Source organism: Osmerus mordax, chromosome 20 (assembly GCF_038355195.1).
Source record: "Osmerus mordax isolate fOsmMor3 chromosome 20, fOsmMor3.pri, whole genome shotgun sequence".
In the NCBI taxonomy this organism is placed as follows: domain Eukaryota; kingdom Metazoa; phylum Chordata; class Actinopteri; order Osmeriformes; family Osmeridae; genus Osmerus; species Osmerus mordax.
Genome location: NC_090069.1, coordinates 3,108,497 through 3,133,152, shown reverse-complemented (window position 1 = coordinate 3,133,152; position 24,656 = coordinate 3,108,497). Strand labels below are relative to the sequence as shown.

The 24,656-nt window shown below is 48.5% G+C and overlaps 2 protein-coding genes across 3 annotated transcripts; both read left to right on the top strand.

Moving 5' to 3' along the window:
- The first annotated feature begins 477 nt into the window (after positions 1-477).
- Positions 478-12,740, top strand: zgc:162472 (uncharacterized protein LOC553495 homolog). The gene is made up of 26 exons (XM_067258700.1): positions 478-567; positions 1,140-1,357; positions 1,443-2,139; positions 2,380-2,483; positions 2,615-2,680; positions 3,036-3,215; positions 3,421-3,554; positions 3,899-3,993; positions 4,091-4,145; positions 4,273-4,410; positions 4,504-4,704; positions 5,149-5,212; positions 5,304-5,508; positions 5,618-5,745; positions 5,886-6,255; positions 6,549-6,683; positions 6,855-6,891; positions 7,035-7,127; positions 7,234-9,000; positions 9,111-9,313; positions 9,984-10,035; positions 10,253-10,406; positions 10,524-10,741; positions 11,023-11,383; positions 11,606-12,152; positions 12,368-12,740. The coding sequence occupies exons 2-26, from the start codon at positions 1,146-1,148 to the stop codon at positions 12,473-12,475; spliced, it is 6,324 nt and encodes a 2,107-aa protein (XP_067114801.1). The 5' UTR covers positions 478-567; positions 1,140-1,145; the 3' UTR covers positions 12,476-12,740.
- Positions 12,741-15,293: 2,553 nt separating this feature from the next.
- On the top strand, positions 15,294-24,552 carry LOC136964222 (rhotekin-like). Of its 2 annotated transcripts, none has more exons than XM_067258233.1 (12): positions 15,294-15,469; positions 15,656-15,717; positions 15,815-15,868; positions 16,070-16,187; positions 16,364-16,621; positions 16,773-16,867; positions 16,959-17,065; positions 17,151-17,279; positions 17,924-18,089; positions 21,348-21,452; positions 22,599-22,689; positions 24,472-24,552. In XM_067258233.1, the coding sequence occupies exons 1-12, from the start codon at positions 15,309-15,311 to the stop codon at positions 24,476-24,478; spliced, it is 1,353 nt and encodes a 450-aa protein (XP_067114334.1). In that variant the 5' UTR covers positions 15,294-15,308; the 3' UTR covers positions 24,479-24,552. The 2 variants fall into 2 exon arrangements, with proteins under 2 accessions (XP_067114334.1, XP_067114333.1); XM_067258232.1 differs by having other exon boundaries at positions 22,599-22,713.
- The last annotated feature ends 104 nt before the right edge of the window (positions 24,553-24,656 follow it).

Below are 24,656 nucleotides of genomic sequence, written 5' to 3'. Positions count from 1 at the left end.
AAGGGACACTTGTGAGAGATTGTTTTAATAATCAGAAATAATGACGCACCAATTATGCTATGAGAGGGAGTCATAGGGAGTCAGGTGGAGCGGTTAGGGAAGCGGGCTAGTAATCTGAAGGTTGCCAGTTCGATGCCGAATTACCATGCTTGAATCACACTTTTGCCAATATCATTATTATGAAATAGATGCATGTTTTATTTACTGAAACCTATTGCCAGTTTAAATATCTTACAAGACCAGAAACCTTTACTCCTGTCACCGGCCTGTCCATTATCAAAAATGTTAGTTTACCTGATAGACTTATTTGTTATAAAAACGATTTGATCTGCAACAAATCTACTATGAACAGAATAGTTTTGTTTATTAGTATGTGCATTTTTGCAAACCTAGAAGGCCTGGGGACAACGTAAGCAAAATAAATCAGCCCATATTCTTTCTCTCTCATGTGGCTCTGACGTCACCAAAACTATCATGGTGGGGTAGTGTGAGCATGGAGTGCCAGGCAAAATAAATAAAAGTCGACTATGGATTAGCTTAATTTTTGACAGATGATTTAAAGAAAAGGTATGTAATATTTTGTCCTATCAATCTATTTAGTGTCGAAATGCATTATTTGGGTTAAAGCGTGTGCTAGCGCGTTACTATTAGCTAGCTAGGCTAGCAGTGTCCACAGTAGTACTGACTTTGCTGAAGTACCGGACAGCTAGCGACATAGCTAGCTAGCTATTATGATGGCAAGCGATTGGGAGTTTTTTACATTTGTCGGTAGAGCTACATCGAATAGTAAAAACGTTTTAGAGCTACGACACAGTCTCCCCTAGCTAGGTAACTAGCGAACTATTGTGCTCACAATTATTGTACAGGCAAGCCAGTCATCTGAAAAGCTAATGCTATAACTTTGACACAAGTGACACAATAGATAGCCAGTTGTGAACCTAATAGCCTGCGGCATGTAGTTGCTAGTAGTAGGTTCACAACAATATAGCGTTTCATGTCATATTTGCGGTATGTTAGTATTAATATGTTTTTATTAACGCAATCTTCTCATTATAATTATGGGCACTTGACAATAATTACTGCCAAGTAGATTAGGCGGCATTCTAAATGTAACGATCAATATATGTGTCATCTTGCAGAACAACATGCTCCGCAGATCAAGGATAAGTGTTCGTCCGAATGTCAGGCCGGCAGGGAGAGGGCCTGCCCCAGGGTCTTCACAGGAACCTAGCCAAGAGGCTCCTGCCACTGACCCCCAGGACACAGGCGATCTGGCCAAGGCAGGGTCACAGGAGGGAAAAGACCCTTCTACTCTTGAAGGAACTGAGAATCCTTCTGAATCACCCACACCTGGAGAGTAAGTTGACTATACAAGCAGAATGAGTTCAGGCATGGGACTGTTGGTTGTTCTGTGTCTCTAACCGTCATGTCCTCATATGCAGTGATGGGAAGGAAAAAAGTGTCGAGGCTTCTTCCAGCGCCCCCGCCTGCTCTGCAGGATCTCAGAGGAGGAAACGTTACTCAGTCATGCCCAACCTCGCCAAGCCCCGGGTGACCCCTGCCCTCACACGCTCCACCAACCGGACCTCCAGGTCCCCTGTGAAAGCTGCCTCGGAGACCCTAGTTCCAGCCTCGGCCCCGGACTCCGAGGTTCCAGGGCCCTCCGACCAGACTTCCACCACAGTCCCGCAGGGAGTCCGTTCCCCGCGCAGGCGCAAGACCTCTGGTGGGGCCAGACAGCCCACCCAGGCCAAGCCCACCTCCCCGGGCTCCCCAGACCCTTCTCCAGCGGACCAGTCTGAGCTGGAGGAAGGCCGGCCACAGCAAGGCTCGCCCTCCGAACACCTGGCAGAACGCCAGCTCGCCAACCCCCAATCAGACGGCCCGTCCACAAGTCAGACCAAGGACGCTCCTCCCCCCGTTCTGGAGAAGGCCACGCTTTCCCTGCCGAGCAGAGAGGCCTCGGAGCTGTCCGAGAGAGCCAAGACCCTGGTGTCCAGGTCTGTTAAATGCGGGCTGTCTCTAGCACCAGGGAAGTCCAGGCTGAGCCGGCTGCTGAACGACCCGACAGACCTGCAGAGGCTGGCCAAGGCTCGCAAGCTCCGAGAGCTGCTCAAACAGGAGATGAACAAAGAGAGGGTGAGCTTGCGATTCTTCGCACACACGCACACACACGCACACACACACACACACACACAGGGGGGCCTGTATTCGCTGAGGTGAATTCTACTAGATGTAGTGTTGAGATGATGTTTTTACTGTTTGGATCGCCACGTGGGCCGGTTGGATTTAACTCCGGGCAAATACCTTTTCACTGCTTCAAGCTTTTTCGCCTCGTCTGTGTGAGGCTTACTGTGAGCTTGATGTCTCGACATGCAGAAATCGAAGAAGGCCAAGGTGTGCGCGAAGGAGTACACAGTGGATCCTTCCAAGATGACCATGAGAGATCTTATCTACTACCTGCCGGATTCAAACCCAATGACGTAAGAGAGCTGTCTTGTCTGTTACTGCGTAGAACAGTTTCCACATCATGTCCTGTATTCTTTGCCTGGATTGCCTTCGACATCCAGTTGGTAAACGCTCTTCCTTATGGGTGCCATGTCATTTTGTCCAGGTCCTTTGTAGAAGATAAACGTGCGGAGTCCGAGATTGTGATCCCCAACTCTCCATCGAGGGAAGAGTAAGACTTCCTGTTGTGTCTATTTGAAATGGTGTGCGGCTGATGCAATAAGGTGTTAAGACTATAGTAGTAAGAATATAGGACTACTGGTTTGGCTGGATTCTGCCAAACGTTATTCATCACTCAATTTCACTGCTTTATTGGCATGGTTGTGTGAGCATTGTTGCCAAAGCCATGAAACAAACACATGAATGACAAAACACTTACATTCGTCAGACGCAAAGTAACAATAATAGTTACGACGATGATGCTAATACGAGTCACGACAACAGGAAACAAATGCTAATTGCTGCCTCGTCGTGCAGCTTTCCTAGAGAGCCCGCTCTCACGTGCCGCTGTCGCCTTCCCTCTCCAGATCTCCAGAGAGAGTTCCAGAACCGGAGAAGCTTCCGGAGCCTGCGAGCCAGAGGGAGGACGAGGAAGGGGGCGATGCCGACGAAGACGAGGGGGACTCGGACGCAGGGCAGGACGACCAGCTGATGGTGCCCAGGGTGAAGGTGGCGGAGGACGGCTCGCTCATCATCGACGAGGAGAGGTTGGTGTCGTTCCGTGAGGGGGGAAAAAGGCAGTCGTGCGAACAGTTGATTCGAGTTATACGTCACGTGAGCTACGAACGCGATACAGGAATATGACTGTGAACGCAGTCGGTTTTGCCACTGTTTCTTGTCTGGTATCTCGCTGATCTGTATCTCGGGATCACCTGGTCCGTTTTGAGAACGCGTTCCGTATCTGTGTTCCAGTTTGACAGTGGAGGTCCTCAGGGCTAAAGGGCCTAACCCTATGGAAGACAGAGACCCTATCTTTGAGCGGGGCTCCACCACCACCTACTCCAGCTTCAGGAGGGCCACCTACTCCAAGCCTTGGTCCAGCCAAGGTCTGAGCAAGTCAACTGCCACTCACACGGTTGCTATGGTTATGGAAAACCTGAAAAAGCCAGGGGTTTTAAAACGTGGGCATTTTCCAGACTAGATAAGCCAGTGGTCATTAACACCATCCTAAAAGTCTTGGAAATATGGACATTTGTGAAAATACTTAGGCTGACCTATGTGAACACTGAGTAACATCTCCTTAGAATGTACATCTATAAAGTAATGTAACATTTTTGGTCATGGGAGTTATGTTGCAAGTTCTGGAAATCCATTGGTGAGACATGTCTATTTAGCACCCTGGGGTGTTTGAAAAGGAATATTTTGGTTGAACATGTGTTTATTCCTCCAGAGACCGACATGTTTTACCTGGCCATCAGCATGGTTGGCACTGACTTCTCCATGATCGGTCAACTGTTTCCTCATCGAGCTCGAATAGAGATCAAGGTGAGAAGAGGCACAGGGGTGAAGACCAGCCTCCTTTGATGGACCGTACGTTCGCTTGGATCGGGCCACCCTAACCTTTGACCTTTACCCGACACAGAACAAGTTCAAGAGGGAGGAGCGAGAGAACGGGTGGAGGATAGACAAAGCTTTCAGTAAGTGTGTCCGTGTGTGTGTCTCTGTGTCTGTGTGTGTCTGTCTCTGTGTGTGTGTGTCTCTGTGTGTGCCTTTTAAGGGCCGGTCTGTGGGACTCTAACCGGGCCTGATTTTGCCCACCCGTAGAAGAGCGGCGTAAGATGGACGTGGAGTTCTTCAGCAACCTTCTGGAGAAGATCCTGGCCATAGGGAAGAAGAAGAAGAAGAAACCGAAGTCTCCGACCGAGAGGAAGGTCAGGAAGGCACGCACGAGCAAACCCAAAGGTGAGCGGGGCGGCTTCGTACGCAGCCGATGAGGTCACTTCCTCTCAAAACTCATTCTTCGCTAACTCCCTCTCGTCTTTTCATCGAACGTAGCCAAGAAGCTGAGCGACGTGGAGGAGGAGGAGGAGGAGGAGGGCGCGGAGCTGGAAGGAGAGAAGGAGAACGAGGGCGTCCTGAACGAGGACGGGGCGGCCGGCGCCACGCCGAAAAAGAAACGCGGAAGAAGCGCCGACGACGGAGCGTCTTCCCCCGCAAAATCCAAGAAGAAGAAAAAGGGCAAATTGTTCAGTGAAGGTTTGTCAGAACATAACACAACATCCACCATGGAAATGACCAAACACTAGTTAACGAATACAAGAGTAGATAAAGACAGACGTATTTTAAAATACAATACATTTCATATAAGACTACAAAACACTTTGGAAACGATGCCAAACAGGGCAGAAAATACATTTTAATACATTATGAGCACATTTCCAGAAGTTTCCAAAATAGCACTCACGCCTGACCGGTCGCACCACATTATATTTTGACACTTTCAGTAAAAAGAAAATCAGAAATGCCATATGATTTTAGAAAAATTAATTTGGTTACATAAAGGGGAGAGACACTAAATATAAATTGTGTTTTTTTCTATAAATCTAGAAAAATTTTAACTGGAGAAAATGCAGTACATTTAGGCGTCATGTCATTGATAGGTTTCTGACAAAACAATTTTTTCTGATCCCTTCTATCAAGATGAGGCTGGTGTCCCTGAAGATTCTGAAGCTGCTTTGCCTGAGGACGAGTCACCTCTGGAGAGGTAGTTATGTCTCTCTGTCTCTGTGTGTGTGAGTGTGTTGTCTGGGTGTGTGGTTTCATCACCCACCCTCCTGATTTGTTCTTGTGTTCAGCTCTCAGAAGGCAGATGAGCCCGTGGCAGCACCCAAGGGCCCGGTGATCAAGCCAGCCCAGCTGTCCCGGGGAAGAGCCCCCAGACCCATCCCTACCCTGGGCCGGAGGTGGGGTCAGAAGACCCCAGCTCCCAGCACTGGACCCAGGGGAGCCATGTCAACAGCAGGAGACAAGAGCACTGAGGACTCAACCCCTCAAGAACAGGTGGGTCTTTAAAATGTTTTTTCTTTTAAAGACAAACAAAAGTTTGATTTAATTTGATATGCAACTGTTTAGAGATGTGACTCTGACTTGATCATGTAATCCCCCTCAGGAGGTTGCGTCTCCTTCTGAGGCGCAAGGTCAGAGGCAGGACGCGAGGCAGGACACGAGGCAGACTGAGGAGGTTCCTTCCTCTGACGAAGAGGGGGAGACCACGGTTGCCCCTGCCAAACCTACACGGTACAGCGTTCATCCACATACTCCAAATGCCAAACTGCTTTCATTCACTCGCTTACATATGTGCTTCAATCTGATTGGATCAGACCTTTCGCCTGAACAACTGCCCGGCTGACACTGGATGTTGATTGGCTGGGTTTTAGGTACGGCAGGATACCCAAGCCCACACAGCATTTGAATTACCCTGCCAAGGACGACGGCCCCGCCCCACCCTGTGACGCTGAGGGACCTAACGCCCCCCCTAGGAGGGGCAAACTCCGGCCTGGCCCCTCCCTGCCTCAGAGTAAGGGCAAAGCCAGTCCCAGGAAGCCCAAGCTGGTGACCCTCCGGGCGTCCCAGTCAGAGGAGAGTGAAGAAGAGGGTGATGAGCCGCTGGGGGAGGGGCTTCCCGAGGAGGAAGATCTGCACCTTCCCACCAGCCCCGCGATGGAGAACCAAGCGCCCGTGTTCGTCCCCTACACTCTCCGCTCGCCACAGCCGGTGGCCTCAGAGCTAGAAGAGACCATGGAGGAGGTGTGTGGAAGTGCATTTTCAATTAACGCCATCATCCAATCACGTCCCCCCATTACTTTCCAGTTTCACTCGTGTGTCAGCGAACATTCTGTTTGTTTCCCCAATCGAACCATCGACCCACAAAGTTTCCATGTGGGCGATACGCATCCTTGTCCGTGCAGAGCTTTTTTTCTGTGTCCAGAAACATATCCCGTGTCGTTTTTTTCATGTCCTAATTTGCTTTTGCGTCTGTTTTTGTTCGACATGTTTCCCCCCTTTCCTCCTCCATCCTCCCCCCGCCATCGTGCCCTCAGCTCGACATCTCCATCAACATGCCCGACGTCCTGGGCATCCCCGACGGCGCCCTGTGCCCCGACGCCTCGTGCGAGCGGGGGGAGGGGGGGGCAGGGGGCGAGGTGCCCTGCGAACATCAGCTGGACCTGCTGGTTGTAAGTCGCCCTCGCCGCCGGGGGGGGGGGGTCCACACTGGTGTGTCACGTCGTTTAGCCGTCCGGAATCTTTAGCCGTGGGTTTCTTGGCGCTGCGGCGTGGTAGCCTGGTGTGTTTGGTCTGCGGGAAGCTCACATCTGGCGTCTTCTTCGTTTTTTTTTTCTTCCCAGGATGTCATCGACTTCCTGTCTCCAGAGCCCATGGAAGGTAGGTCAATCACGCAACCTGAGCACCTTGAAAAGGTGCTCTGGATAAGAGCGTCTGCTAAATGGCTAAATGTAAAAGGACGAACGTTCAAAAAGAATCGTTTTGAGTAACCTTTCTTTTTTCTTCTTTCGTTCGTGTTTCAGAATCAGAGGAGAGCTACAATGAGGCAGCTAGGACCCTGCTGACGATGAGCAACCAGAAGCTTCCGTCCCCGGATAGCCAGGACTGCTGCTCAGGTAACCCCCCTCAGCATGGGCACATTCCCTTCACCTCCAGACTGGCTCTCCACCTCAGAACTCCTATTACCGCGTGTCGGAACAGCCTGTTTTTTTCCCATTGCAGAAACCAATGTGCTCATCGAGGAAGAACCCCGACATCAACCACCCACTGACCAATCACACAGCAACACAGGTCCACCCGAGACGGTGACCCCTGACCCCGTAGTCTCTGTGGAGCAGCGGCTGCCCCCCGATCCGTCTGCGACGACGGCGGACTCGGTCCCGATGCGACAGGGCAGCGACGACCCGCCCACACAGTGGGCATCGACCAACGAGAGCGGACCCGAACCCGAACCCCCCTCCCAGGCGGAGACGGGCTCGGACAGTTCGGAAGTCGCTGCCTCCCAGACCCGGAGGATCCGCATCCCCAAACCCAAACCTAACCTGGGCCGGACCGCCAGAACCGGCCCGTCGAAACCACAGCTGGCAGACGAGACGCTCGCTCATCTGAAGCCTGTGGAGATGCCCTCGACCCTGACCGCACCTTCAGAAGCACGGCCTGGCGAGGGCACCGCCGCCCTCTCACCTCAGACCACCACCACCGCCTCACACTCCGAACCACCACAAGCAACCCAGCGCACGCAACATCCGAATCAGCCTTCATGTGCTCCACCCTCCCCCGAATCGACCTTCCCTGCGGCTCCGGAAGGAGCGACGCCTTCTAAGGAGAGCATGGCGTCTCCGTCTGTGGTTACCGAAACGTCGAAGGCCACTGAAGCCTCGGAGACTATCACAAGACCAGACTCAGTCCCACAGACGCCAGAGACCAATGACGGACCCCCTTTCCAACCCACCGAGGTGGTCTCCACCAATCAGGGGACGGTATGTGAAGTGGTACCCGCCCCTCCTGAGGAGTCGGGTAGTTCAGAGCAGACCGCCTCCCAGGCCAAAAGAAGCCGTTTCCCCAAACTCAAGCCCAAACCCAACCTGGGCAGGGCCACCAGGACAACCCAGCCGAAACCGCAGCTCGCGGCAGAAACGTCTGTTCAGTTGAAGCCTGTTGAGAGTTCCTCCACCGTGGCTTCATCTTCGGAAGCACGGCCTGGCGAGAAAGACTCGGAAGGTCTTCCCACCAGCACCACAGCCTCCGAACCACTCCCTGCCGAGGACAAACCGTCTCTAGTCCCTCCCACAGACACCAGCACGCACTCCGCGCATCCCGACGAGGAGCACGAAGGTCAAATCGGACCGTCCCTTCTGGTGAAGCCGGGCGCGCAACCCGCCGTTCAGGAGACGGCGAACGCCGTCGGGTCCGTCTCCAGAACCGAGTCGGGCTCCGACGGATCCGATTCGACTGTCCCGCAGCCCAGACGGACCCGCCTCCCCAAGCCCAAACCCAACCTGGGCCGGGCCTCCAGAAGCGCCCCGTCTAAACCACAGCCTGCTGAGGAGACGTCGACCGCGACCTCGAAATCCCTACCCGCCGAGGGCGTGAGCGCTCCCTCGGAACCGCAAACCGGCAGCGATACGCCCAGCAACACCATCTCCTCGCCAGGGTCTTCTCCATGCCTCAGACCCTCTGAAGACCAGGCCGGGGGGGATCTCCGGTCCGGGGGGGATCTCCAGCGGTCTGGGCCACCAGAAACCTCTGCTCCCGTCCTCGTGCAGCACGGGTCAACCCCGGGCGAGGTGGAGGGTCTCAAGCAGCCGTCGTGCGTGGAAAGGGAGACGTCGAACGTGGAGGCGCAGAGACATCCCGACGTAGACCCGGCCCCGGACCCACCGAAGGCGTCTCGCACAGCCCGCCTACCCAAGCTCAAACCCAGCCTTGGCTGCGGTGGCCAAGGCACGCTCTCCCGCTCCAGTTGGAGCGCGACGCCATCAAAACCGGGTGAGAATATCAAGACCATGACTATGGGTGTACTCCCAAACCGATTCCGATATTTACTTTTATTCTTTGTCTAATTCGGTAGGCATTAATAAGACTATTTATTTCCCCAGGCCCCAGTGTTCAAAAGTCTACTCTTGGGGAGCTGGCCGCCCAGATCTTAGACATCAGCAAACCCCCAAGCCGAAGGAAAGCCAAGAGACCACTAGGCGGCGCTCCTCGGCCTGAAACGACAGCGTGGGCTCGCTCGCAGATCCCTGCCGAAGACGGCAGCGCTTCTCTCTTCTCGACTGCAGCTCCTGTGGGTGTCATCCAGGTAAGGACACTAGCATAGCCTCGAGCCTTTTACCGGCACCAAGAGCAACTTTCTGTTCCAGAACCTCCCATCTGCCCTCTAGTACTGCCCTCAGTTGTCTGGTTATGCTAACAGGATTGCGGGACTGTCCGGCTTAGCCGGAAGGGGTCAAGCTACCTCAGTTACACTCCTACATGAAGCTATGGTACATTCATGTATATAGGGGGTCAGATGGCTGAGCGGTTAGGGAATCGGGCTATTAATCAGAAGGTTGCCGGTTCGATTCCCGGCCGTGCAAAATGACGTGTCCTTGGGAAAGGCACTTCACCCTACTTGCCTCGGGGGGGAATGTCCCTGTACTTACTGTAAGTCGCTCCGGATAAGAGCGTCTGCTAAATGACAAAATGTAAATGTAATGTCTTGACCAGGCAGCCAACATGTTCAGATGGCCCAAAAGCCGAAGCGCCTACGCATACAGACCTCACCTCATCTATTGTGGCTTTTATGTGGAAATGATGAACAGGGTGACTCATTTGAGACAGAAACCAGAACCACATGATACAGTGCAATGTTTTAAGTACACAAAATGCACGCGTTCAACAAGAAGGGAAAGACAGACTGCACTTTCCCGACAGTGTTATTTAAGATCAGTTGTAAGAGGTGGTCTTTGCCGGCCTGTGTTTCTTCCCAGACGCCACGTGGCGAGGATCAAAGCTCTCCCGTCACCAGGACAAACTCGGAAGGTATTTCACTCCAGCCAGACATCAACATTCGTTCTCATGTGTTTGTCACAGTTTTCAGTTTATTTTAAGGCAGGCTCATCTTTATCCTCCTGGTCTGTGGCTCCTTCCCTCCCTCCATCAATCCCTTCCTTTATCCATCCTTCCCTTCATCCATACATCAATCTTTCCCTTCATCCTTCCATCAATCCTCCCCTCCCCCTCCCCTCCCCTCCCTCAGCAGTGCCAGTGGACCTGCCCCCCTCGGACCCAGAGGAGCCCTTCTTCATCCTGTCTCTGACCGAGATCCCAGTCCTCCTCACGGGGGAGGAGATGGCGCCCGCACCCCTGCCCTTCCTCCAGGCCCCAGAGCCAGCCTGCCCTCGAGCACACAGGTCAGTGGCTGTTCTGTCAAAACCAAAGCCCCAGCCGTGCAGGGCCGCATTAAACAACCTTTTTTCTCAACCCTCGCACACGCCCTCTCCTTCCTCGCGCTTGTCTCTCTGTCTGAGCAGCGCGACGGCTGTCCCTGGGGGAGAGGTGACCTCGGGAAGTGACGGAGTGCCGCGGAATGTTCCGGAGCCTCCAGTCGAGCCGGAGGGTGGGGAGTCGGGCATGGTCAGGAGCGAGGAGGCCCGGACTGATGTGTGTGAAGAGCCGGCGGAGAACCAGGAGGAGGAGGCGGTCCCTCCCCGTAAAAAACGCAAACTCCCAGACAAGAGCGGAAGAGGTATGGCACACGTCCAATCAGAATTACGGGATGTGACCAGATCACGCGATACCGAAACGGAAAACAACATTCGTCGTTTATATTTCCCGAAAATATTGACGTTCACGAGCACTATGCCAAGACGCCCACAGAAACACGACGTCTCCTGACTGAAACCAATCGTGCCTGTTCAGAACACTGAAAAGCCAGGCGTCCCATCACTAGATCGGGACCCACAATCTCAAGCACCCTGGCAAACTATTTAATAATCGTCTTTCCTGTTCTGTGTGTTTTCCTGGCAGCCAAACCGGAGGTTAAATCAACAACCACAAGGAAGGAACAAGCCGTTCACGCTACCTCTGCACGCCCGACATCATCAGCCTCTCCCTCAACCCAGCAGCAGGAACCTCCCCCCTCAGAACCAGACCTCGCCCCTGTCCCCTCCCCCGCGTCCCCCCGCCCCCTTGCCCGGACCCAGGACTCGCCGGCTACCGCGGGCCCCGTGACCTCACAGGAGAGGGCCCCCGCGGAGACACGGGGGGGAGCTGTGGGACCGACGGAAAGCTCCAGAAGGCAGGGGGGGGCGGAGGACGGCGGTATGAGTTCGGAGGCTCAGGATGTTCGTGGTATCACGCCGTTGGCCGCGAGTGGCCCTCTCAGCAGGTACGGGAGAGAGGTCTCACCCCAGACCTGTAATGACCCGGCATCGGCCTCGACTCTAAATAGGACTCGGGTCTGTGAAGGATCTAGTCTTTAATAAAACTGCACATTCTGAGAAAAGCCCTAGTTTGTATTGATTTTAAAAGGCCCGAGTCTTGATTGAAGTGTTATTGTCAGTGAACTGTGGTGTCTTCACTTCACCGCTGTGATATCTGTTTTCTCCAGACCTGGTAGGAGACCCCGAGGCTTTCTATCCTTCATGGCTGACAAGAGCAGCCCGAGCCCAACTGGGGGCCCCCGAGGTACCAAAGCTGCCTCCCGTAAGCCCCAGCTCGGCACCGCACGACCGGGGAGGAAAGCGGGCGCCCCTGCAGACACATCAAGCGCCCCTGCCCTCACGTCAAGCGCCCCTGCAGACACATCAAGCGCCCCTGCCCTCACGTCAAGCGCCCCTGCAGACACATCAAGCGCCCCTGCCCTCACGTCAAGCGCCCCTGCAGACACATCAAGCGCCCCTGCCCTCACGTCAAGCGCCCCTGCCCTCACGTCAAGCGCCCCTGCCCTCACGTCAAGCGCCCCTGCCCTCACGTCAAGCGCCCCTGCCCTCACGTCAAGCGCCCCTGCCCTCACGTCAAGCGCCCAAACTCACACACCACCAGCAGGCGTCGAGGCCTCAGGGCTCCCTGATGTCAGCTGGGCGTGTGCCCGCCCTGAACCTGGAGTCTCCAGCCAACCAGGGCCGAGCGCCTTCCAGTGTTCCTCCGCCGCTGAGGTAAAGAGAAGGAAATACCACTATGTCCACCTCTCTCTCTGTCTCTGTCTCTCTTTCTCTCTCTCTCTCTCTCTCTCTCTCTCTCTCTCTCTCTCTCTCTCTCTCTCTCTCTCTCTCTGTCTCTGTCTCTCTCTCTCTGTCTCTCTCTCTGACACACACACATATACAAGTTCAGAAGTCCTAGTTAAGTGTGTGTGTGTGTGTTCTGGTCCTAGGTGGAAGGCTCGCAGCAGAAAGAGGTGTCCTCAGCGGAGGAGGAGGACATCAGCGTGTCTCAGTACTTCTTCAGTGACATCTTCACCGAAGTGGAAAACGAAGGATGACGGTAGAACCGCAGAACCGGGCGGGGTTACGGGGAGAACAAGACAGCATTCACGGGAACGCCACGGTGACGCCGTGGCGACGCCCGCTGAGCGATGTAAGAGGTCAAGGCATCAGGAAGCACTTCAGTGACAGCTGTCTTACTGATTAGGTCGCTCACGGCTGTTTTGTGACACTAATGTGACATGTCCAGTTACATTCATACTATTGAGGGATTCGAGAATATATTTCACCCAAGCTTGCCAACCGCTTAAATAATATATATATATATATATATATATATATATATATATATATATATATATATATATATATATATATTTTGGCTCGTACTTTTTATGAAATATGGTTGGTATTTGTACAGAGATTTAGTTCATGTTTTCAAATCGAATCATTTGAGGTGCCACTTTGTGTGGATGTTGCTTTAACTGTTCTCTCCCCCTCCGCCACTGGTTCATCACGTCATGGAGCTTCAGTCAGTGACTGAACTTCCCTAGGATATAGTAAAAACTTACGACATCAAGCTGAAAAACATTTCCCGTTATTTTTGTCAGTATTACGTATTTATTTTGTTTTATAAACCCCCATATGGGATCTTGGAATTGTAATGTGACAGGAAGCAGTAAACAATGACTTTTGTTTGCTCTCAATGTTAAATGTTATCAGAATACTTGAAATAATTATAAAATAATGCAACAGTACGATGCTTACAGTTGTTAGTGCTCAGGGTGATATAATGACCTTTTCTGCCTCTTGAGTAACACTCATCATTACTGAGTATTGATTTTAAGAGATGTCAATGGTCACGTTTATCGTGGAAACCGGTGTCTATAAACTCAATATACAAAGATTTCCATGTCTTATTAACACACTCAACATCTAAATACTTTAATGTTATTACCTAAACAAGCCGTTCTCTAGCATTAGTTTGTGTGTGTATGTTCATGTCTTGTTAGTCTTTGGAATGTCGCCTCCAGGAAGAGTTATTTCGAAATTGTTTTTTATTGAAATGGCAGTTATGTTATTTGTATATATAATTGATTTGTGTTGCAGGGCAAGTGTACATATCATGATTTTACATTCAGTTTGTTCTCACCCACAACCTCTGCAGGTGTGTTTAAAATAAAATAAAATACACAAATACATTTTTAAAACGTGTCATGGAAATTTCAAATGAAAAAATGCTTTTTGCCCCAAATCTTCCATGCAAGTTACGGTGTGGTAATTTAGGTAACACTTAAGTTGAAGTGGGTCTTCACAACACTTGATAAGCGCACTTTAAGCACTTCATACTGTGTCACAGTTGATGGCAAACATATATTTTTCTTATGACCTATGTATTTTTTTTTTACGTCTGTGTGAGTGGATCAAGGAATTGAAATAACAGACTTCATTTAATCCGACTGGTAACCCACACAGTAAATCCCTTACACCACGTCCCTATTATGGGATTTAGAACTATTTTGATCTGTTGTTGGGGAGGTACCACGAGACTGCTACCATGCTTGGAGTTCACCGTGACTGGAGCAGTAACCCAATCAATAGTCGGACTATACTGTCTGTTAAGTCGATATGAAAGCATTTTAGAAACCGTCACCTTCAGAGTGACTGGACTTGGGTGGAGGAGGGTATAGAGGATCATGAACATGTTGGAAAACGACCTGGTGAGTGTTCACTTGAATGTACAGTGTAAGTTTGACAATCGATGTCATTATCGAGGTTGTTTTACTGTTGTGTTATAGCTGTACTGATGTAAGTTGAGTCGAGTGATGTGGGGAATCTGTCATTGGATTACAATGATTCAGAATGTGATTTTGGATCTTCAGGTTTCATCAAAGTGGGTCATTTTCCATTGACTTTATCATGAAACCAAATGTTTGTCACAGAGGTGTGAATGGTTTGTGTGTCTGTGTGTTTTATTGCAGAGATTGCCAACATTTGTATTAACTAAGTGTATTATTTGTATTAGCTAAGCTAAGTCTTTTGTGGGACCTTGATTCATGCTTTCACAAGCACAGCTTTATGCATTCCTGAGAAGCTTAAGAATCAGGAGACTTCAGTGACATAACAGAAGCACTACAAATAATTAATCAAAGAGCTCAGATCATTCATTCTTAATCCTTCACCTTCACTTAAACCTGTAATCGATGTATGGATGTCAACTCCTTTATACAATACATCAAATTATAAATAAAAGGTCTTCAGTTTATCACCTAATCTTCAGGTGACAGTAAAACATTCCTCTGTTGTTTAGCATGATGCATATCCAAAACCTCATGTCTGCATGTGTACCGTCCCGATCAAACATACCTATCTGGATCAGTGTGTAAAGCCAGGCTTGTCAGAGTTAGGGATCAGCGAGATGAGTGTGCAGTCTGACAGGCTGATGAATGAAAATACCTTGCAGCCATGGCCAAACTTGACAAAGCTAACCTAACGTAACCCTTGTAACCAAACGACAGCTTAGCTTAAGTCTTAAATGTTTGTCTTTCTGGTTTAAGTTCCAGAAGACCACTGTGTCTCACTTGATTCAAACAAGATATGATACCTCAGGTTCCCAGAAAGCTGTTATGAGTTCCAAGGCCCCTACTGCGAATGTGTCAAGCCCTTAAGCTATGTTTGTCTGAGGTATTTCCCTTCTCTCTCTCTCTCTCTCTCTCTCTCTCTCTCTCTCTCTCTCTCTCTCTCTCTCTCTCTCTCTCTCTCTCTCTCTCTCTCTCTCTCTCTCTCTCTCTCTCTCTCTCTCTCCCACCCCCCCCCCTCACCCCCCCGTCTGCACTTCCTTCGGTCTCTCAGGACGGCGAGGTGCAGAGGCAGATTGACCGGGAGGTGCGCATGCGTGAGGGGGCCAGTAAGCTTCTGGCAGCCTGCTCCCAGAGGGAACAGGCCCTGGAAGCCTCCAAGAGCCTGCTGACCTGCAACGCCCGCATCCTGGGCCTCCTCAGCCAGCTTCAGAGGGTGAAGGAGGCGCAGGTCCTCCAGAGGGCTGGACGCAGGTGAGGGGGGGGGGAGGAAGAGAGTTGGAGAGAGGGGGAGGGAAGAGAGAGGGAAGGAAGAGAGGGGACAGGGAGTGGGCATATTGATTGGATGATGGGTGGATGAAGGAATAGATGCAGGGAAGCTAGGACAAAGGAAGAGATGCGCTAAACCTAATCTTTTTTTTTTTTTTTTTTTTGCACAAGGCCATCAGATGGTAGGTCACTGGATTCCAGGCTGCCTTGTACAGGCCGAGTATCGATCTCAAGTGAGTGAACACACCCATGAGGACAACATTCCTGTGCGTAGCATGTCTCATATCTGCCAGCTGACAGCATGGGCTGATGAACATTGCTTTTCTACAGACTTGCGAATTCCACTCATGTGGAAAGATTCAGAGTACTTCAAGAATAAAGGAGGTGAGTTTAGATCCAAGTACATATCACTAGGGGTGACATGAGTGAGCATTTCTAATAAAATGTCAAATAAAAGTATTCCAAAATTAATATCACAATAACTTCATACACGTCGTCATTTCAAATAAAGCCACATTGAGACGGAATGCCGGTTAGGGTGTGATGATTCTGACCAGCCTGTGCTCTGCTATCTCCTTATCTCAGAGTTGCATCGCTGTGCAGTGTTTTGCCTCCTGCAATGTGGCAGAGAGATTTTCGACACAGACCTGGTTATGGTGGACAGGACTCTGACAGACATCTGCTTTGAGGAGCCTATCTTGTTGTAGGTTTTCTTTTCTACATACGCAGATGTACATATTAACAGAATGACGTCCGTCGAATGAGACGTCCTTGACGGACGGCATTCTGTAAACACAACGTTTTGTCATCCACTGTCTGTGTGTCTGTCTGCCTGTCTGTTGGTTTGCCCGTCTGTCTGCCTGTGTTTCGTGAGGGCAGTAGCGAGGTGGGCCCGGAGTTTGAACTGCGAGTGGAGCTGTACAGCAGCGGTGTGGAGGAGGACTTTACCCCCGGGGCAGCAGGACCCAGGAGACTGAGCCGTCTGGGCCTCAGCGGGTCGCTGGGACGCTCCTCTGGAAGGAAACTGCGGGCCGCCCTGGAGACCGCTGCAAGCTGTGGGGCCAATGGAGGAGGGCCGGGGGGAGAAGGAGGACCAGGAGGAGGGTCCACACCCCAGGTGCCTGCTCTTAATCCGCAGTAAGTGTGGTAACATACCAGAGAATTTACGGCTATGCATAACATACATAACTTAGGGGTACGGACATTCCAGACTGAGAATACACAGTTGTGTTTTTTTTCCGATTTGTGAACTTCAAATCGGCTCTTGACTGTATGTTGTCATCCTTAGAGGGCCCAAGTATCACCTGTTGGCCCACACTACACTAAATCTGGCCCATGTACAGGACAGCTTCAGAACACATGATTTGTCTATTTCAACGACAGGTGAGTGTCCTCTCCCCCTCTCCTCCACTTCTCCTCTCTCCTCCTTCCTTCTCCTCTCCTCTCATCGGCGCTCTCCTGTTTGGTGTTCCAGAAGACAGCTCTTACTGGCTGCCTCTCTACGGCAGTATGTGCTGTCGCCTGGTCGCGCAGCCTCGCTGTATGACCCAGCAGGTCATCTGCGGCACTCTGAGAGTTAAGGTGAGGCGTTAACTTCACCTCCTTCTCGCCCTCATCCTACTTCTTATCAGGGTCACAGTCATCGTTGCATTCGTTCCTATTTCAGCTTGAAAATGAGCCCGAATGCTGGACCGACGTCTACGGCGTCCTCAAAGGACCACATCTCGTGGTTTTCCAAAGTCAAGAGGATATGGAGGCTGGAGAGAAAGTGTTATTCACCATCACCATCAACAAGGTTGACGACCGGTGCAGACATGCAAGGACACTAACACAAGACTTCCTCAGAGCCAAATGGGAATGATGCTGCAGTCGCATGCTTGTTCCACTAGGGGGACAATTTTCTGCTGTTATTTTCCACAAGGACAATAGGTGTTAAATAGGTGGCGATAAACTGTGAGAGGAATCCAGTTCGACTGCCTTTCAACGTTTTTTAACGCACATGCTCAAATATTTTCCACATAAGGTATCGTCTTTGTTGTCAGTATCAGCTCAGCACATCAGCAATGTGCACAATCTTGCACAACCCGTCAGAACTCCTTCCCAGTCTCATAATTAAAATGGACATTTCGTTTACATTTCGTCATTTAGCAGACGCTCTTATCCAGAGCGACTTACGATAAGTGCAGGGACATTGCCCCGATGCAAGTAGGGTGAAGTGCCTTACCCAAGGACACAGCCTAATTTTTGCACAGCCAAAAATCGAACCGGCAACATTCTGATTAATATCCCGATTCCCTAACCGCTCAGCCATCTGACTCCCCATCTGACATGTTACGCTTATGACAAGATATTAGGGTTCCTAGGTATAGGTTTTGCTGAATCATGCTAATTCTAAAAACATGAAAGCAACACGTGTGTGTGTGTGTGTGTCTTCATCAGGATACCAGCATTTGCGTGTCAGAGAGAGGCTCACAACGTCACGCACAGAACATCTGCATCAACACAAACCAGCGTGGAGAAGAGAGGACACACACCCTGACCACACACACCCCCCAGGGAACACAACAGTGGATGGAGGCCTTCGGGCAGCATTTCTATGACATGAGTGAGTTCCGTGGACAGTATAGAACACACACACACACACAACTCTCCCCCCCCCCCCCCCCCCATTTTCTTCTTCATAAATTCAGATTACCCGTCCACCTCCACTGACCATTTTAACTGTACAACTGAAACCGCAGACACAATATGTCACACAGATTTACACCTTAACATTACAGATCAGATGTTTACACATCATGATATTGTTGCTGTTGGCTTTATTTTGGCTGTGCAGGTACAGCAGGTATCAAATGACTGGATGCCTCATGAATTGGTATTTATTCTAGTCGTCAAGCCAGCAACAATGACTGGTTGACAATGTTAACATCATGACTGAAGCATTTCAGTGTCAGGCAGACACACCTGACAAACTCCGTAAACAGGGCATTATGATATCACACCGACATGACAGTCTGAGTGTGGATGTCAATCCACAGAGAGTACATTGAAGTTTCGGGTGAGATTTCTTCTTGTACACAAAAAACAAAGTTGAACTGCAGATGTTTGTTCTCTCTGTTACTTAACGTGTAATTTTGTGTGCAAACAATTGGAGACAGATGCTTCTGTCATTCCTGCCTGGGCCTTCTGTTTTGAGTAATTACTGTCCTTTTCAAAGTACGCCAACAGTACGCCAACAGTGCCATTGAAAGGGAAAGAGAGGGAGAGAGAGAGAGGTAGGTAGAGGGAGAGAGAGAGAGAGAGAGAGAGGGAGAAAGAGAAAGAGAGAGAGAGAGAGAGAGAGAGAGGGAGGGAGGGAGGGAGGGAGCAAGAGAGAGAGAGAGAGAGAGAGAGAGAGAGAGAGAGAGAGAGAGAGAGAGAGAGAGAGATAGAGACAGAGGAGAAAGCAAGAGGAAGACAAAGAGACAGACATGGCAGGGATGCATACATGAACATAAATACAGACAGATGCTTGCCCTGTAATGTAACAGTTATCATGCTGGCAGTCTTATTAATCTTCAGAATGACCGTGATCTATGAGAGCCTGAGACATGTTGTTCTAATCTGTTGTATGCTGCTTATTTAAGCTACTGCCTTTTAAGCGTAAAGAAACACACTTTCTCTTTGAACTGAAGTCAGTCTCCAGGTCAGCCGACCAAGCCAGCTTAGCAGGCCTATCTGGTCCTGCTATAAAAAGCCCGTCTCCAGCAACCACTCAAAATGGAACAACATGGCACCATTGTTAAAATAATACATCACCTGATGAAGGTTTGCCATGTTCGGTACAGTGAAATAATACAATACAGTATTGTGTTTTTTACCAATCTGATTTTCAACATTGTTTACAATGAATACTTCAAAAACTGGACTGGTTACTTGATGATGTTCAAATAGTCAATGAGTGGATGCATAGTATACAGTGATTTACTCAACTCAACCTAATATTAAGTAATGTGAATGGTTTTTCAATCGTTTGACAGGAACTCCATTTCTCAGAAATAATCCTCTCAATTAAATCTTAAGTTCCTGCTATAATGTGAAGGTCTGCGTGTGTGTGTATATGTTTGCTCTGTGTTTGGTGTGAAGGAAGTTGTTTAATACTTTACAGTATAATGAGACTGTTCAGCTACCCACATAGCTGTGCTATCATTCACTCACGACAGTTGGCATGGAGGCGGTTTCATTTGATCAAAAATCAAAACAACAATTTAAGCGCATTGCGTTATTTGAAAGCTCTTAATGCCATTGTACGTTTGACAACTTCAGTCACCAACCCAAGTTGGCGGCATCCTATGAAAATAAACTGTCAGTGAGATAGACTATTACTAGTGAGATACTATTGAGATACTATTTGAAGCAGGGAGTCAGGTGGCTGAGCGGTTAGGGAATCGGGCTAGTAATCAGAAGGTCGCCGGTTCGATTCCTGGCCGTGCTAAATGGCGTTGTGTCCTTGGGCAAGGCACTTCACCCTACTTGCCTCGGGGGAATGTCCCTGTACTTACTGTAAGTCGCTCTGGATAAGAGCGTCTGCTAAATGACTAAATTTATTAAGTGCCAGCTATTGTGAAGCCAAATCTGAATAGGAGTGTAAGCCACCTGGCACAACATACCCGTTGTTTAGCAGCATAACTGAGAAAGGTGGGCAAGATCATTACGTAATATCACTGAACCTGGTCTGAAATGACATACCCTGATAGGCTAGTTAGCTGCATCAAGCTTCCTCATCTAGGGTTGGTTTAAAACAAAGTTTTCATCCCTCTTGGTATTGTTACTCATGTAATAGCTAAAACAGCTGATTTATTTCGTCAAAAGAAAGGGAATTTCCTCACAACCCAAACTCTACCCATGCACAAATCAGCCGTTTTGTGATGTGATGTTTGAAGGTCACTATAACAGGTGGACTTATTGTGTACGAGAACAGGCCTACACTTTGTTAGTGCACTGGTAGGGGCACGGTTGATGGTACTGTGGGTGCAGTTTTAACGTTAAACTAATTCCAACAGTTCCCAGAATCGCTCATTAAAAACCCGTTCATCAAGATTATCCCAGCATAGTTCGAAAATTACTTCTTTAAGTCTGTAGAGATTCATTTCAAACGCTAGGAAATAATTCAAGAATAAAATAACAGTAAGAATCACTGCATTATCTGTAGATGTGCTCAAATAGAGTCCGCCCAACAGATACGAGTTAAGTGTAAAGCAGTCTCTGTCTTGGTCTGACGAACTGCCACTTTAAATCGTTTCCTTATATACAATGTTTGTGACAAGCTCTGCTTTAAAAAATGGCATAAAGACAGTCTAGGGACATACTTCAGTATAGTATAGTAAATGCATATTTTACTATACTGAAGTATAGTTTAATTTAAGTTCCAGTCTTTCTCGAGATACATCTGGGTGTGAAACGAAATCACCTGTCTCATGACTAAAGTGTTTGAGCATAATCGTCATCATCAGTGCAATAAACATTAGCATATTATTGTGGTGATGTCTGCGTTTTTTAATTGCAGATAGGCGTGTGAGCCAAAGAGGTAAATAGACATCAGACATTCCAAACAGCTTGCTATTTATGACCTTGTTTCAAATATCTGTCTGTGTGCTAGTTGTCTGTCATATTGCAATTTGTAATTTGATTTTCTAGGTTATGTCACCACACACACACACACACCAAACACCCACACAAAGTAATGATGTGCAGATCATTGGTAAGGAGTATTCTGATTGGTGCTGGATGGCTTCATGTTTGGCCCAGCTGTTTGTTTGGCTGAAAAGAACATCCTGGAGAACGTTAAAGTAAACTCTCATTAAAGAAATGGTTTGTCTTGCAGGCCAATGGCAGCAGTGCTGTGATGACCTCATGAAGATAGAACCACCAACTTCCAGAAAGCCCCTGCTGGTGACCACCAAGCAGGGTTCCCTCTACCATGAAATAGGTACCTTGTCACTGCCACTGGGAGCGTTTTGTCTTATTGTTTACTGAAATTGCAGGTTGTAAAAACACTACCTAACTCTGTATGCAGGTTTAGATACACTTCCACACCGAGTAGAGTTGTCTAAGTATGGGGAGTCAGGTGGCTGAGCGGTTAGGGAATCGGGCTAGTAATCTGAAGGTTGCCAGTTCGATTCCTGGCCGTGCAAAATGACGTTGTGTCCTTGGGCAAGACACTTCACCCTGCTTGCCTCGGGGGAATTTCCCTGTACTTACTGTAAATCGCTCTGGATAAGACCGTCTGCTAAATGACTAAATGTAAGTATCTCCACGAGAGACAAAAGTCGTCAAACGTGATAACGTGTGAGTTAATAAAGTGATATAAATCCTGATAAATGACATAAAACCACCAACGGATCACAGGCAGTGTGGGTGGGGTTGGTTCGGGCATTTCAGAAACCTGATCTCTGCACCTGTGGTGTGTAACACAATCTCTAAATAATGGGGAAATGGAATACAACAGCACTCATTATGTAGGTGTGTTTGGTGGCAAGTCGTCTGAAGACGGAAAACATGCAAAGACTGTGAGCTGAATGAATGTTAAGACATTTTAGATGCGATAACAGCCAGATGAGATCTATGGAGGAGAAGGAAGGACAATGATCTAAAAAATTTATTGATTAAAAAAAGTTGTATTGTAGCGAATGTACACCTAATGGAAAATACTTCTGCATGTGTCTATAGCATTTAAGGCTTTACTTTGATGTTATATTTATATTATATTTATATTAAGTCATTTAGCAGATGCACTTATCCAGAGTGACTTACAGTAAGTACAGGGACATTCCCCCCGAGGCAAGTAGGGTGAAGTGCCTTGCCCAAGGACACAACGTCATTTCGCACAGCCAGGAATCGTACCGGAAACCTTCAGATTACTAGCCCGATGCCCTAACCGCTCACCCATCTGACGTCTTTTAATGTTTGATGTTCTACTTCCATAACTCTCTACTTCCCTGTAAGATGTCAAATGTTCTGCCATTCACAAAATGTCATAGTTACGTTTGTACTTCATAGCCTCTACCTTCCTATAGTTAATCTCTCCTCTTCACCTCCCATCCCTCCTCCCGCCATCTCTCCTCGTGTTTGGCAGTGACATCACCGTCTCACTGTGAGGGTCATGTGACTCCGGATGTGTCTGCTGAGATGCGTTCTCTGTTGTCATCTTATTACAACGACAACAGGTAAGAGTATCACTATCAACACAGGTAAACATGCAAACCTACATATCCAGTCAGTGACCTCACTCACTGCCTATCCACTTAGGTCTTCTTCGACTACCGATCCATAAAGTGAGTCTCTCTGCAATTGTGTTCACATGCCTGCGACTTTATAGCCTTCCTCTGCTGCCCAGATGAGGTTCATTGAGGTTCTAAATCAGCCAATCAGGAGGAGTGGCTGGGATGTAAAGCTAGGGCCCTCAACAACACATACTTTGGAGAGACTCCAGGTGTAAATGTTATGTATACATGGGTCACCTACCCATCTATTTAACTACAGTTTCAGACCGACAGTAATCCTTGAATGCAATATCCTGTCGGTGCAGTCTAGGAAAATGAAGTAGAACAAAAAATCTGTCTATCAAGAGACAGGCCTCACATGACTTGTTTTGATTCAAGTGCCATGGTTGGAGGCATGACAACTAGGTCTGTAAACACCAAAGTGACCTAGCAGGACAAGGAGTGCTCTCACAGGTAGATGAATTAGCTCTGCAGTAGTTTGAGTACTCATGAGCACTCATGAACCTCCCTACAGCAACATGATAGATAGTTTGCAGTTGACAAATGCTACACTACACTGTGTCAACACGGCACACTGCGCTTTTAAGATGTTGTTTCAGTATATCAGACAGGCATTCACAGACTAGTCCATGTCTTTGTGACATGGACTATGCCACACATAACTGGCGGATCAGTTGAATGTAAAAGACAGACCAAACAAAGTATCAGCATGAATTATGTTACAGTACAGATGATGTTTCTTAGGTACCTATTGCGGTACATGCTTCAATAGGTTCAGTTATTAGGGTTCATGTTAATTCACTTGTAGGGGATTTCATATTGGCCAACTCAATACTATAATGTTGTGGATAGCGTTGTGAATTCTTCAAAGAATTATTGGGAAAGAGTAAAAAGTTCCATATCGTTACCTCCATTTATCAATCCCGATTAGTAATTTAACAATTTATAGACCTATACATCATTAATCATTGTTTGGTGAACATGATTAGCTTAGGGAAATTTGCAAAGAGAAATTGCTGATTGAGGGATGCAGTCAGTAGGTTTCCAGGGGCAAGACAATACGGAGAGTAGACCAGGGAACACAACACTAGGGGGAAAATTATGACTGTTTGAGGCTAATTAGTTGCATGTGATCAGAAAAATATTTTCCTTCTGCTTAAGCCCTGTGGTTTGGAAGTTTGGCAGCCTCTTAAGTTCAGTAATCACAACCCGTAGCTAAAATTCTGCCATGGTTGAATGACAGTTGCGGAATGCAGCTTGTCTGTAATTCTAGACAGAAGCACCATTGTTGCTGCCCCAGGTGGTAAAACCAGTAGAAAGAGTGTTTGCGTGTATGTATTCGAGCGATCTGTAAGGTGATATGCAGGTTTGTAATTATTGTATTTGAGCTAAGCAGGATTTTTGTGTTGACAGGGGAAATGAGTTGGGACCTCAATCCACTCCGTTTTCTATAATCCACCAGGTTGCATACACCGGTGGCATGTTGGCTGTGGAATTCTCATACCAGAGATGAACATTCAGATGATGAACTAAATATTGCGAGATGTTCGTAGGCTGCTTTGTGATACAATGTCATTAATTGTTAAACGTAGACAACCCCGACTTATACGTCCAGCATTCTTGGACCAAGGTTTGAAGCCTGCTGCTTGCAAATGCATTCCCCCTGTCTGTGTTGTTTTGGTGACAGACTATTGTTCATACTCTTTTCTCTTTTTCTCCGTCTAGTTACTAATTGCTGGTCTGGTGGCACAGTGACAAGGTCTACTCCCTGCCTCGTATAAACATCCACGCCAAGAGCAAGTAAGATAGCTTGCAGGCCAAGTCTATATTGGATTTATAGCCTCCTATTCCTAAAAATGGTTGTGCTGGAGCCATGAGATGGATTTTGGCTTACAGATCAACTTACTCCC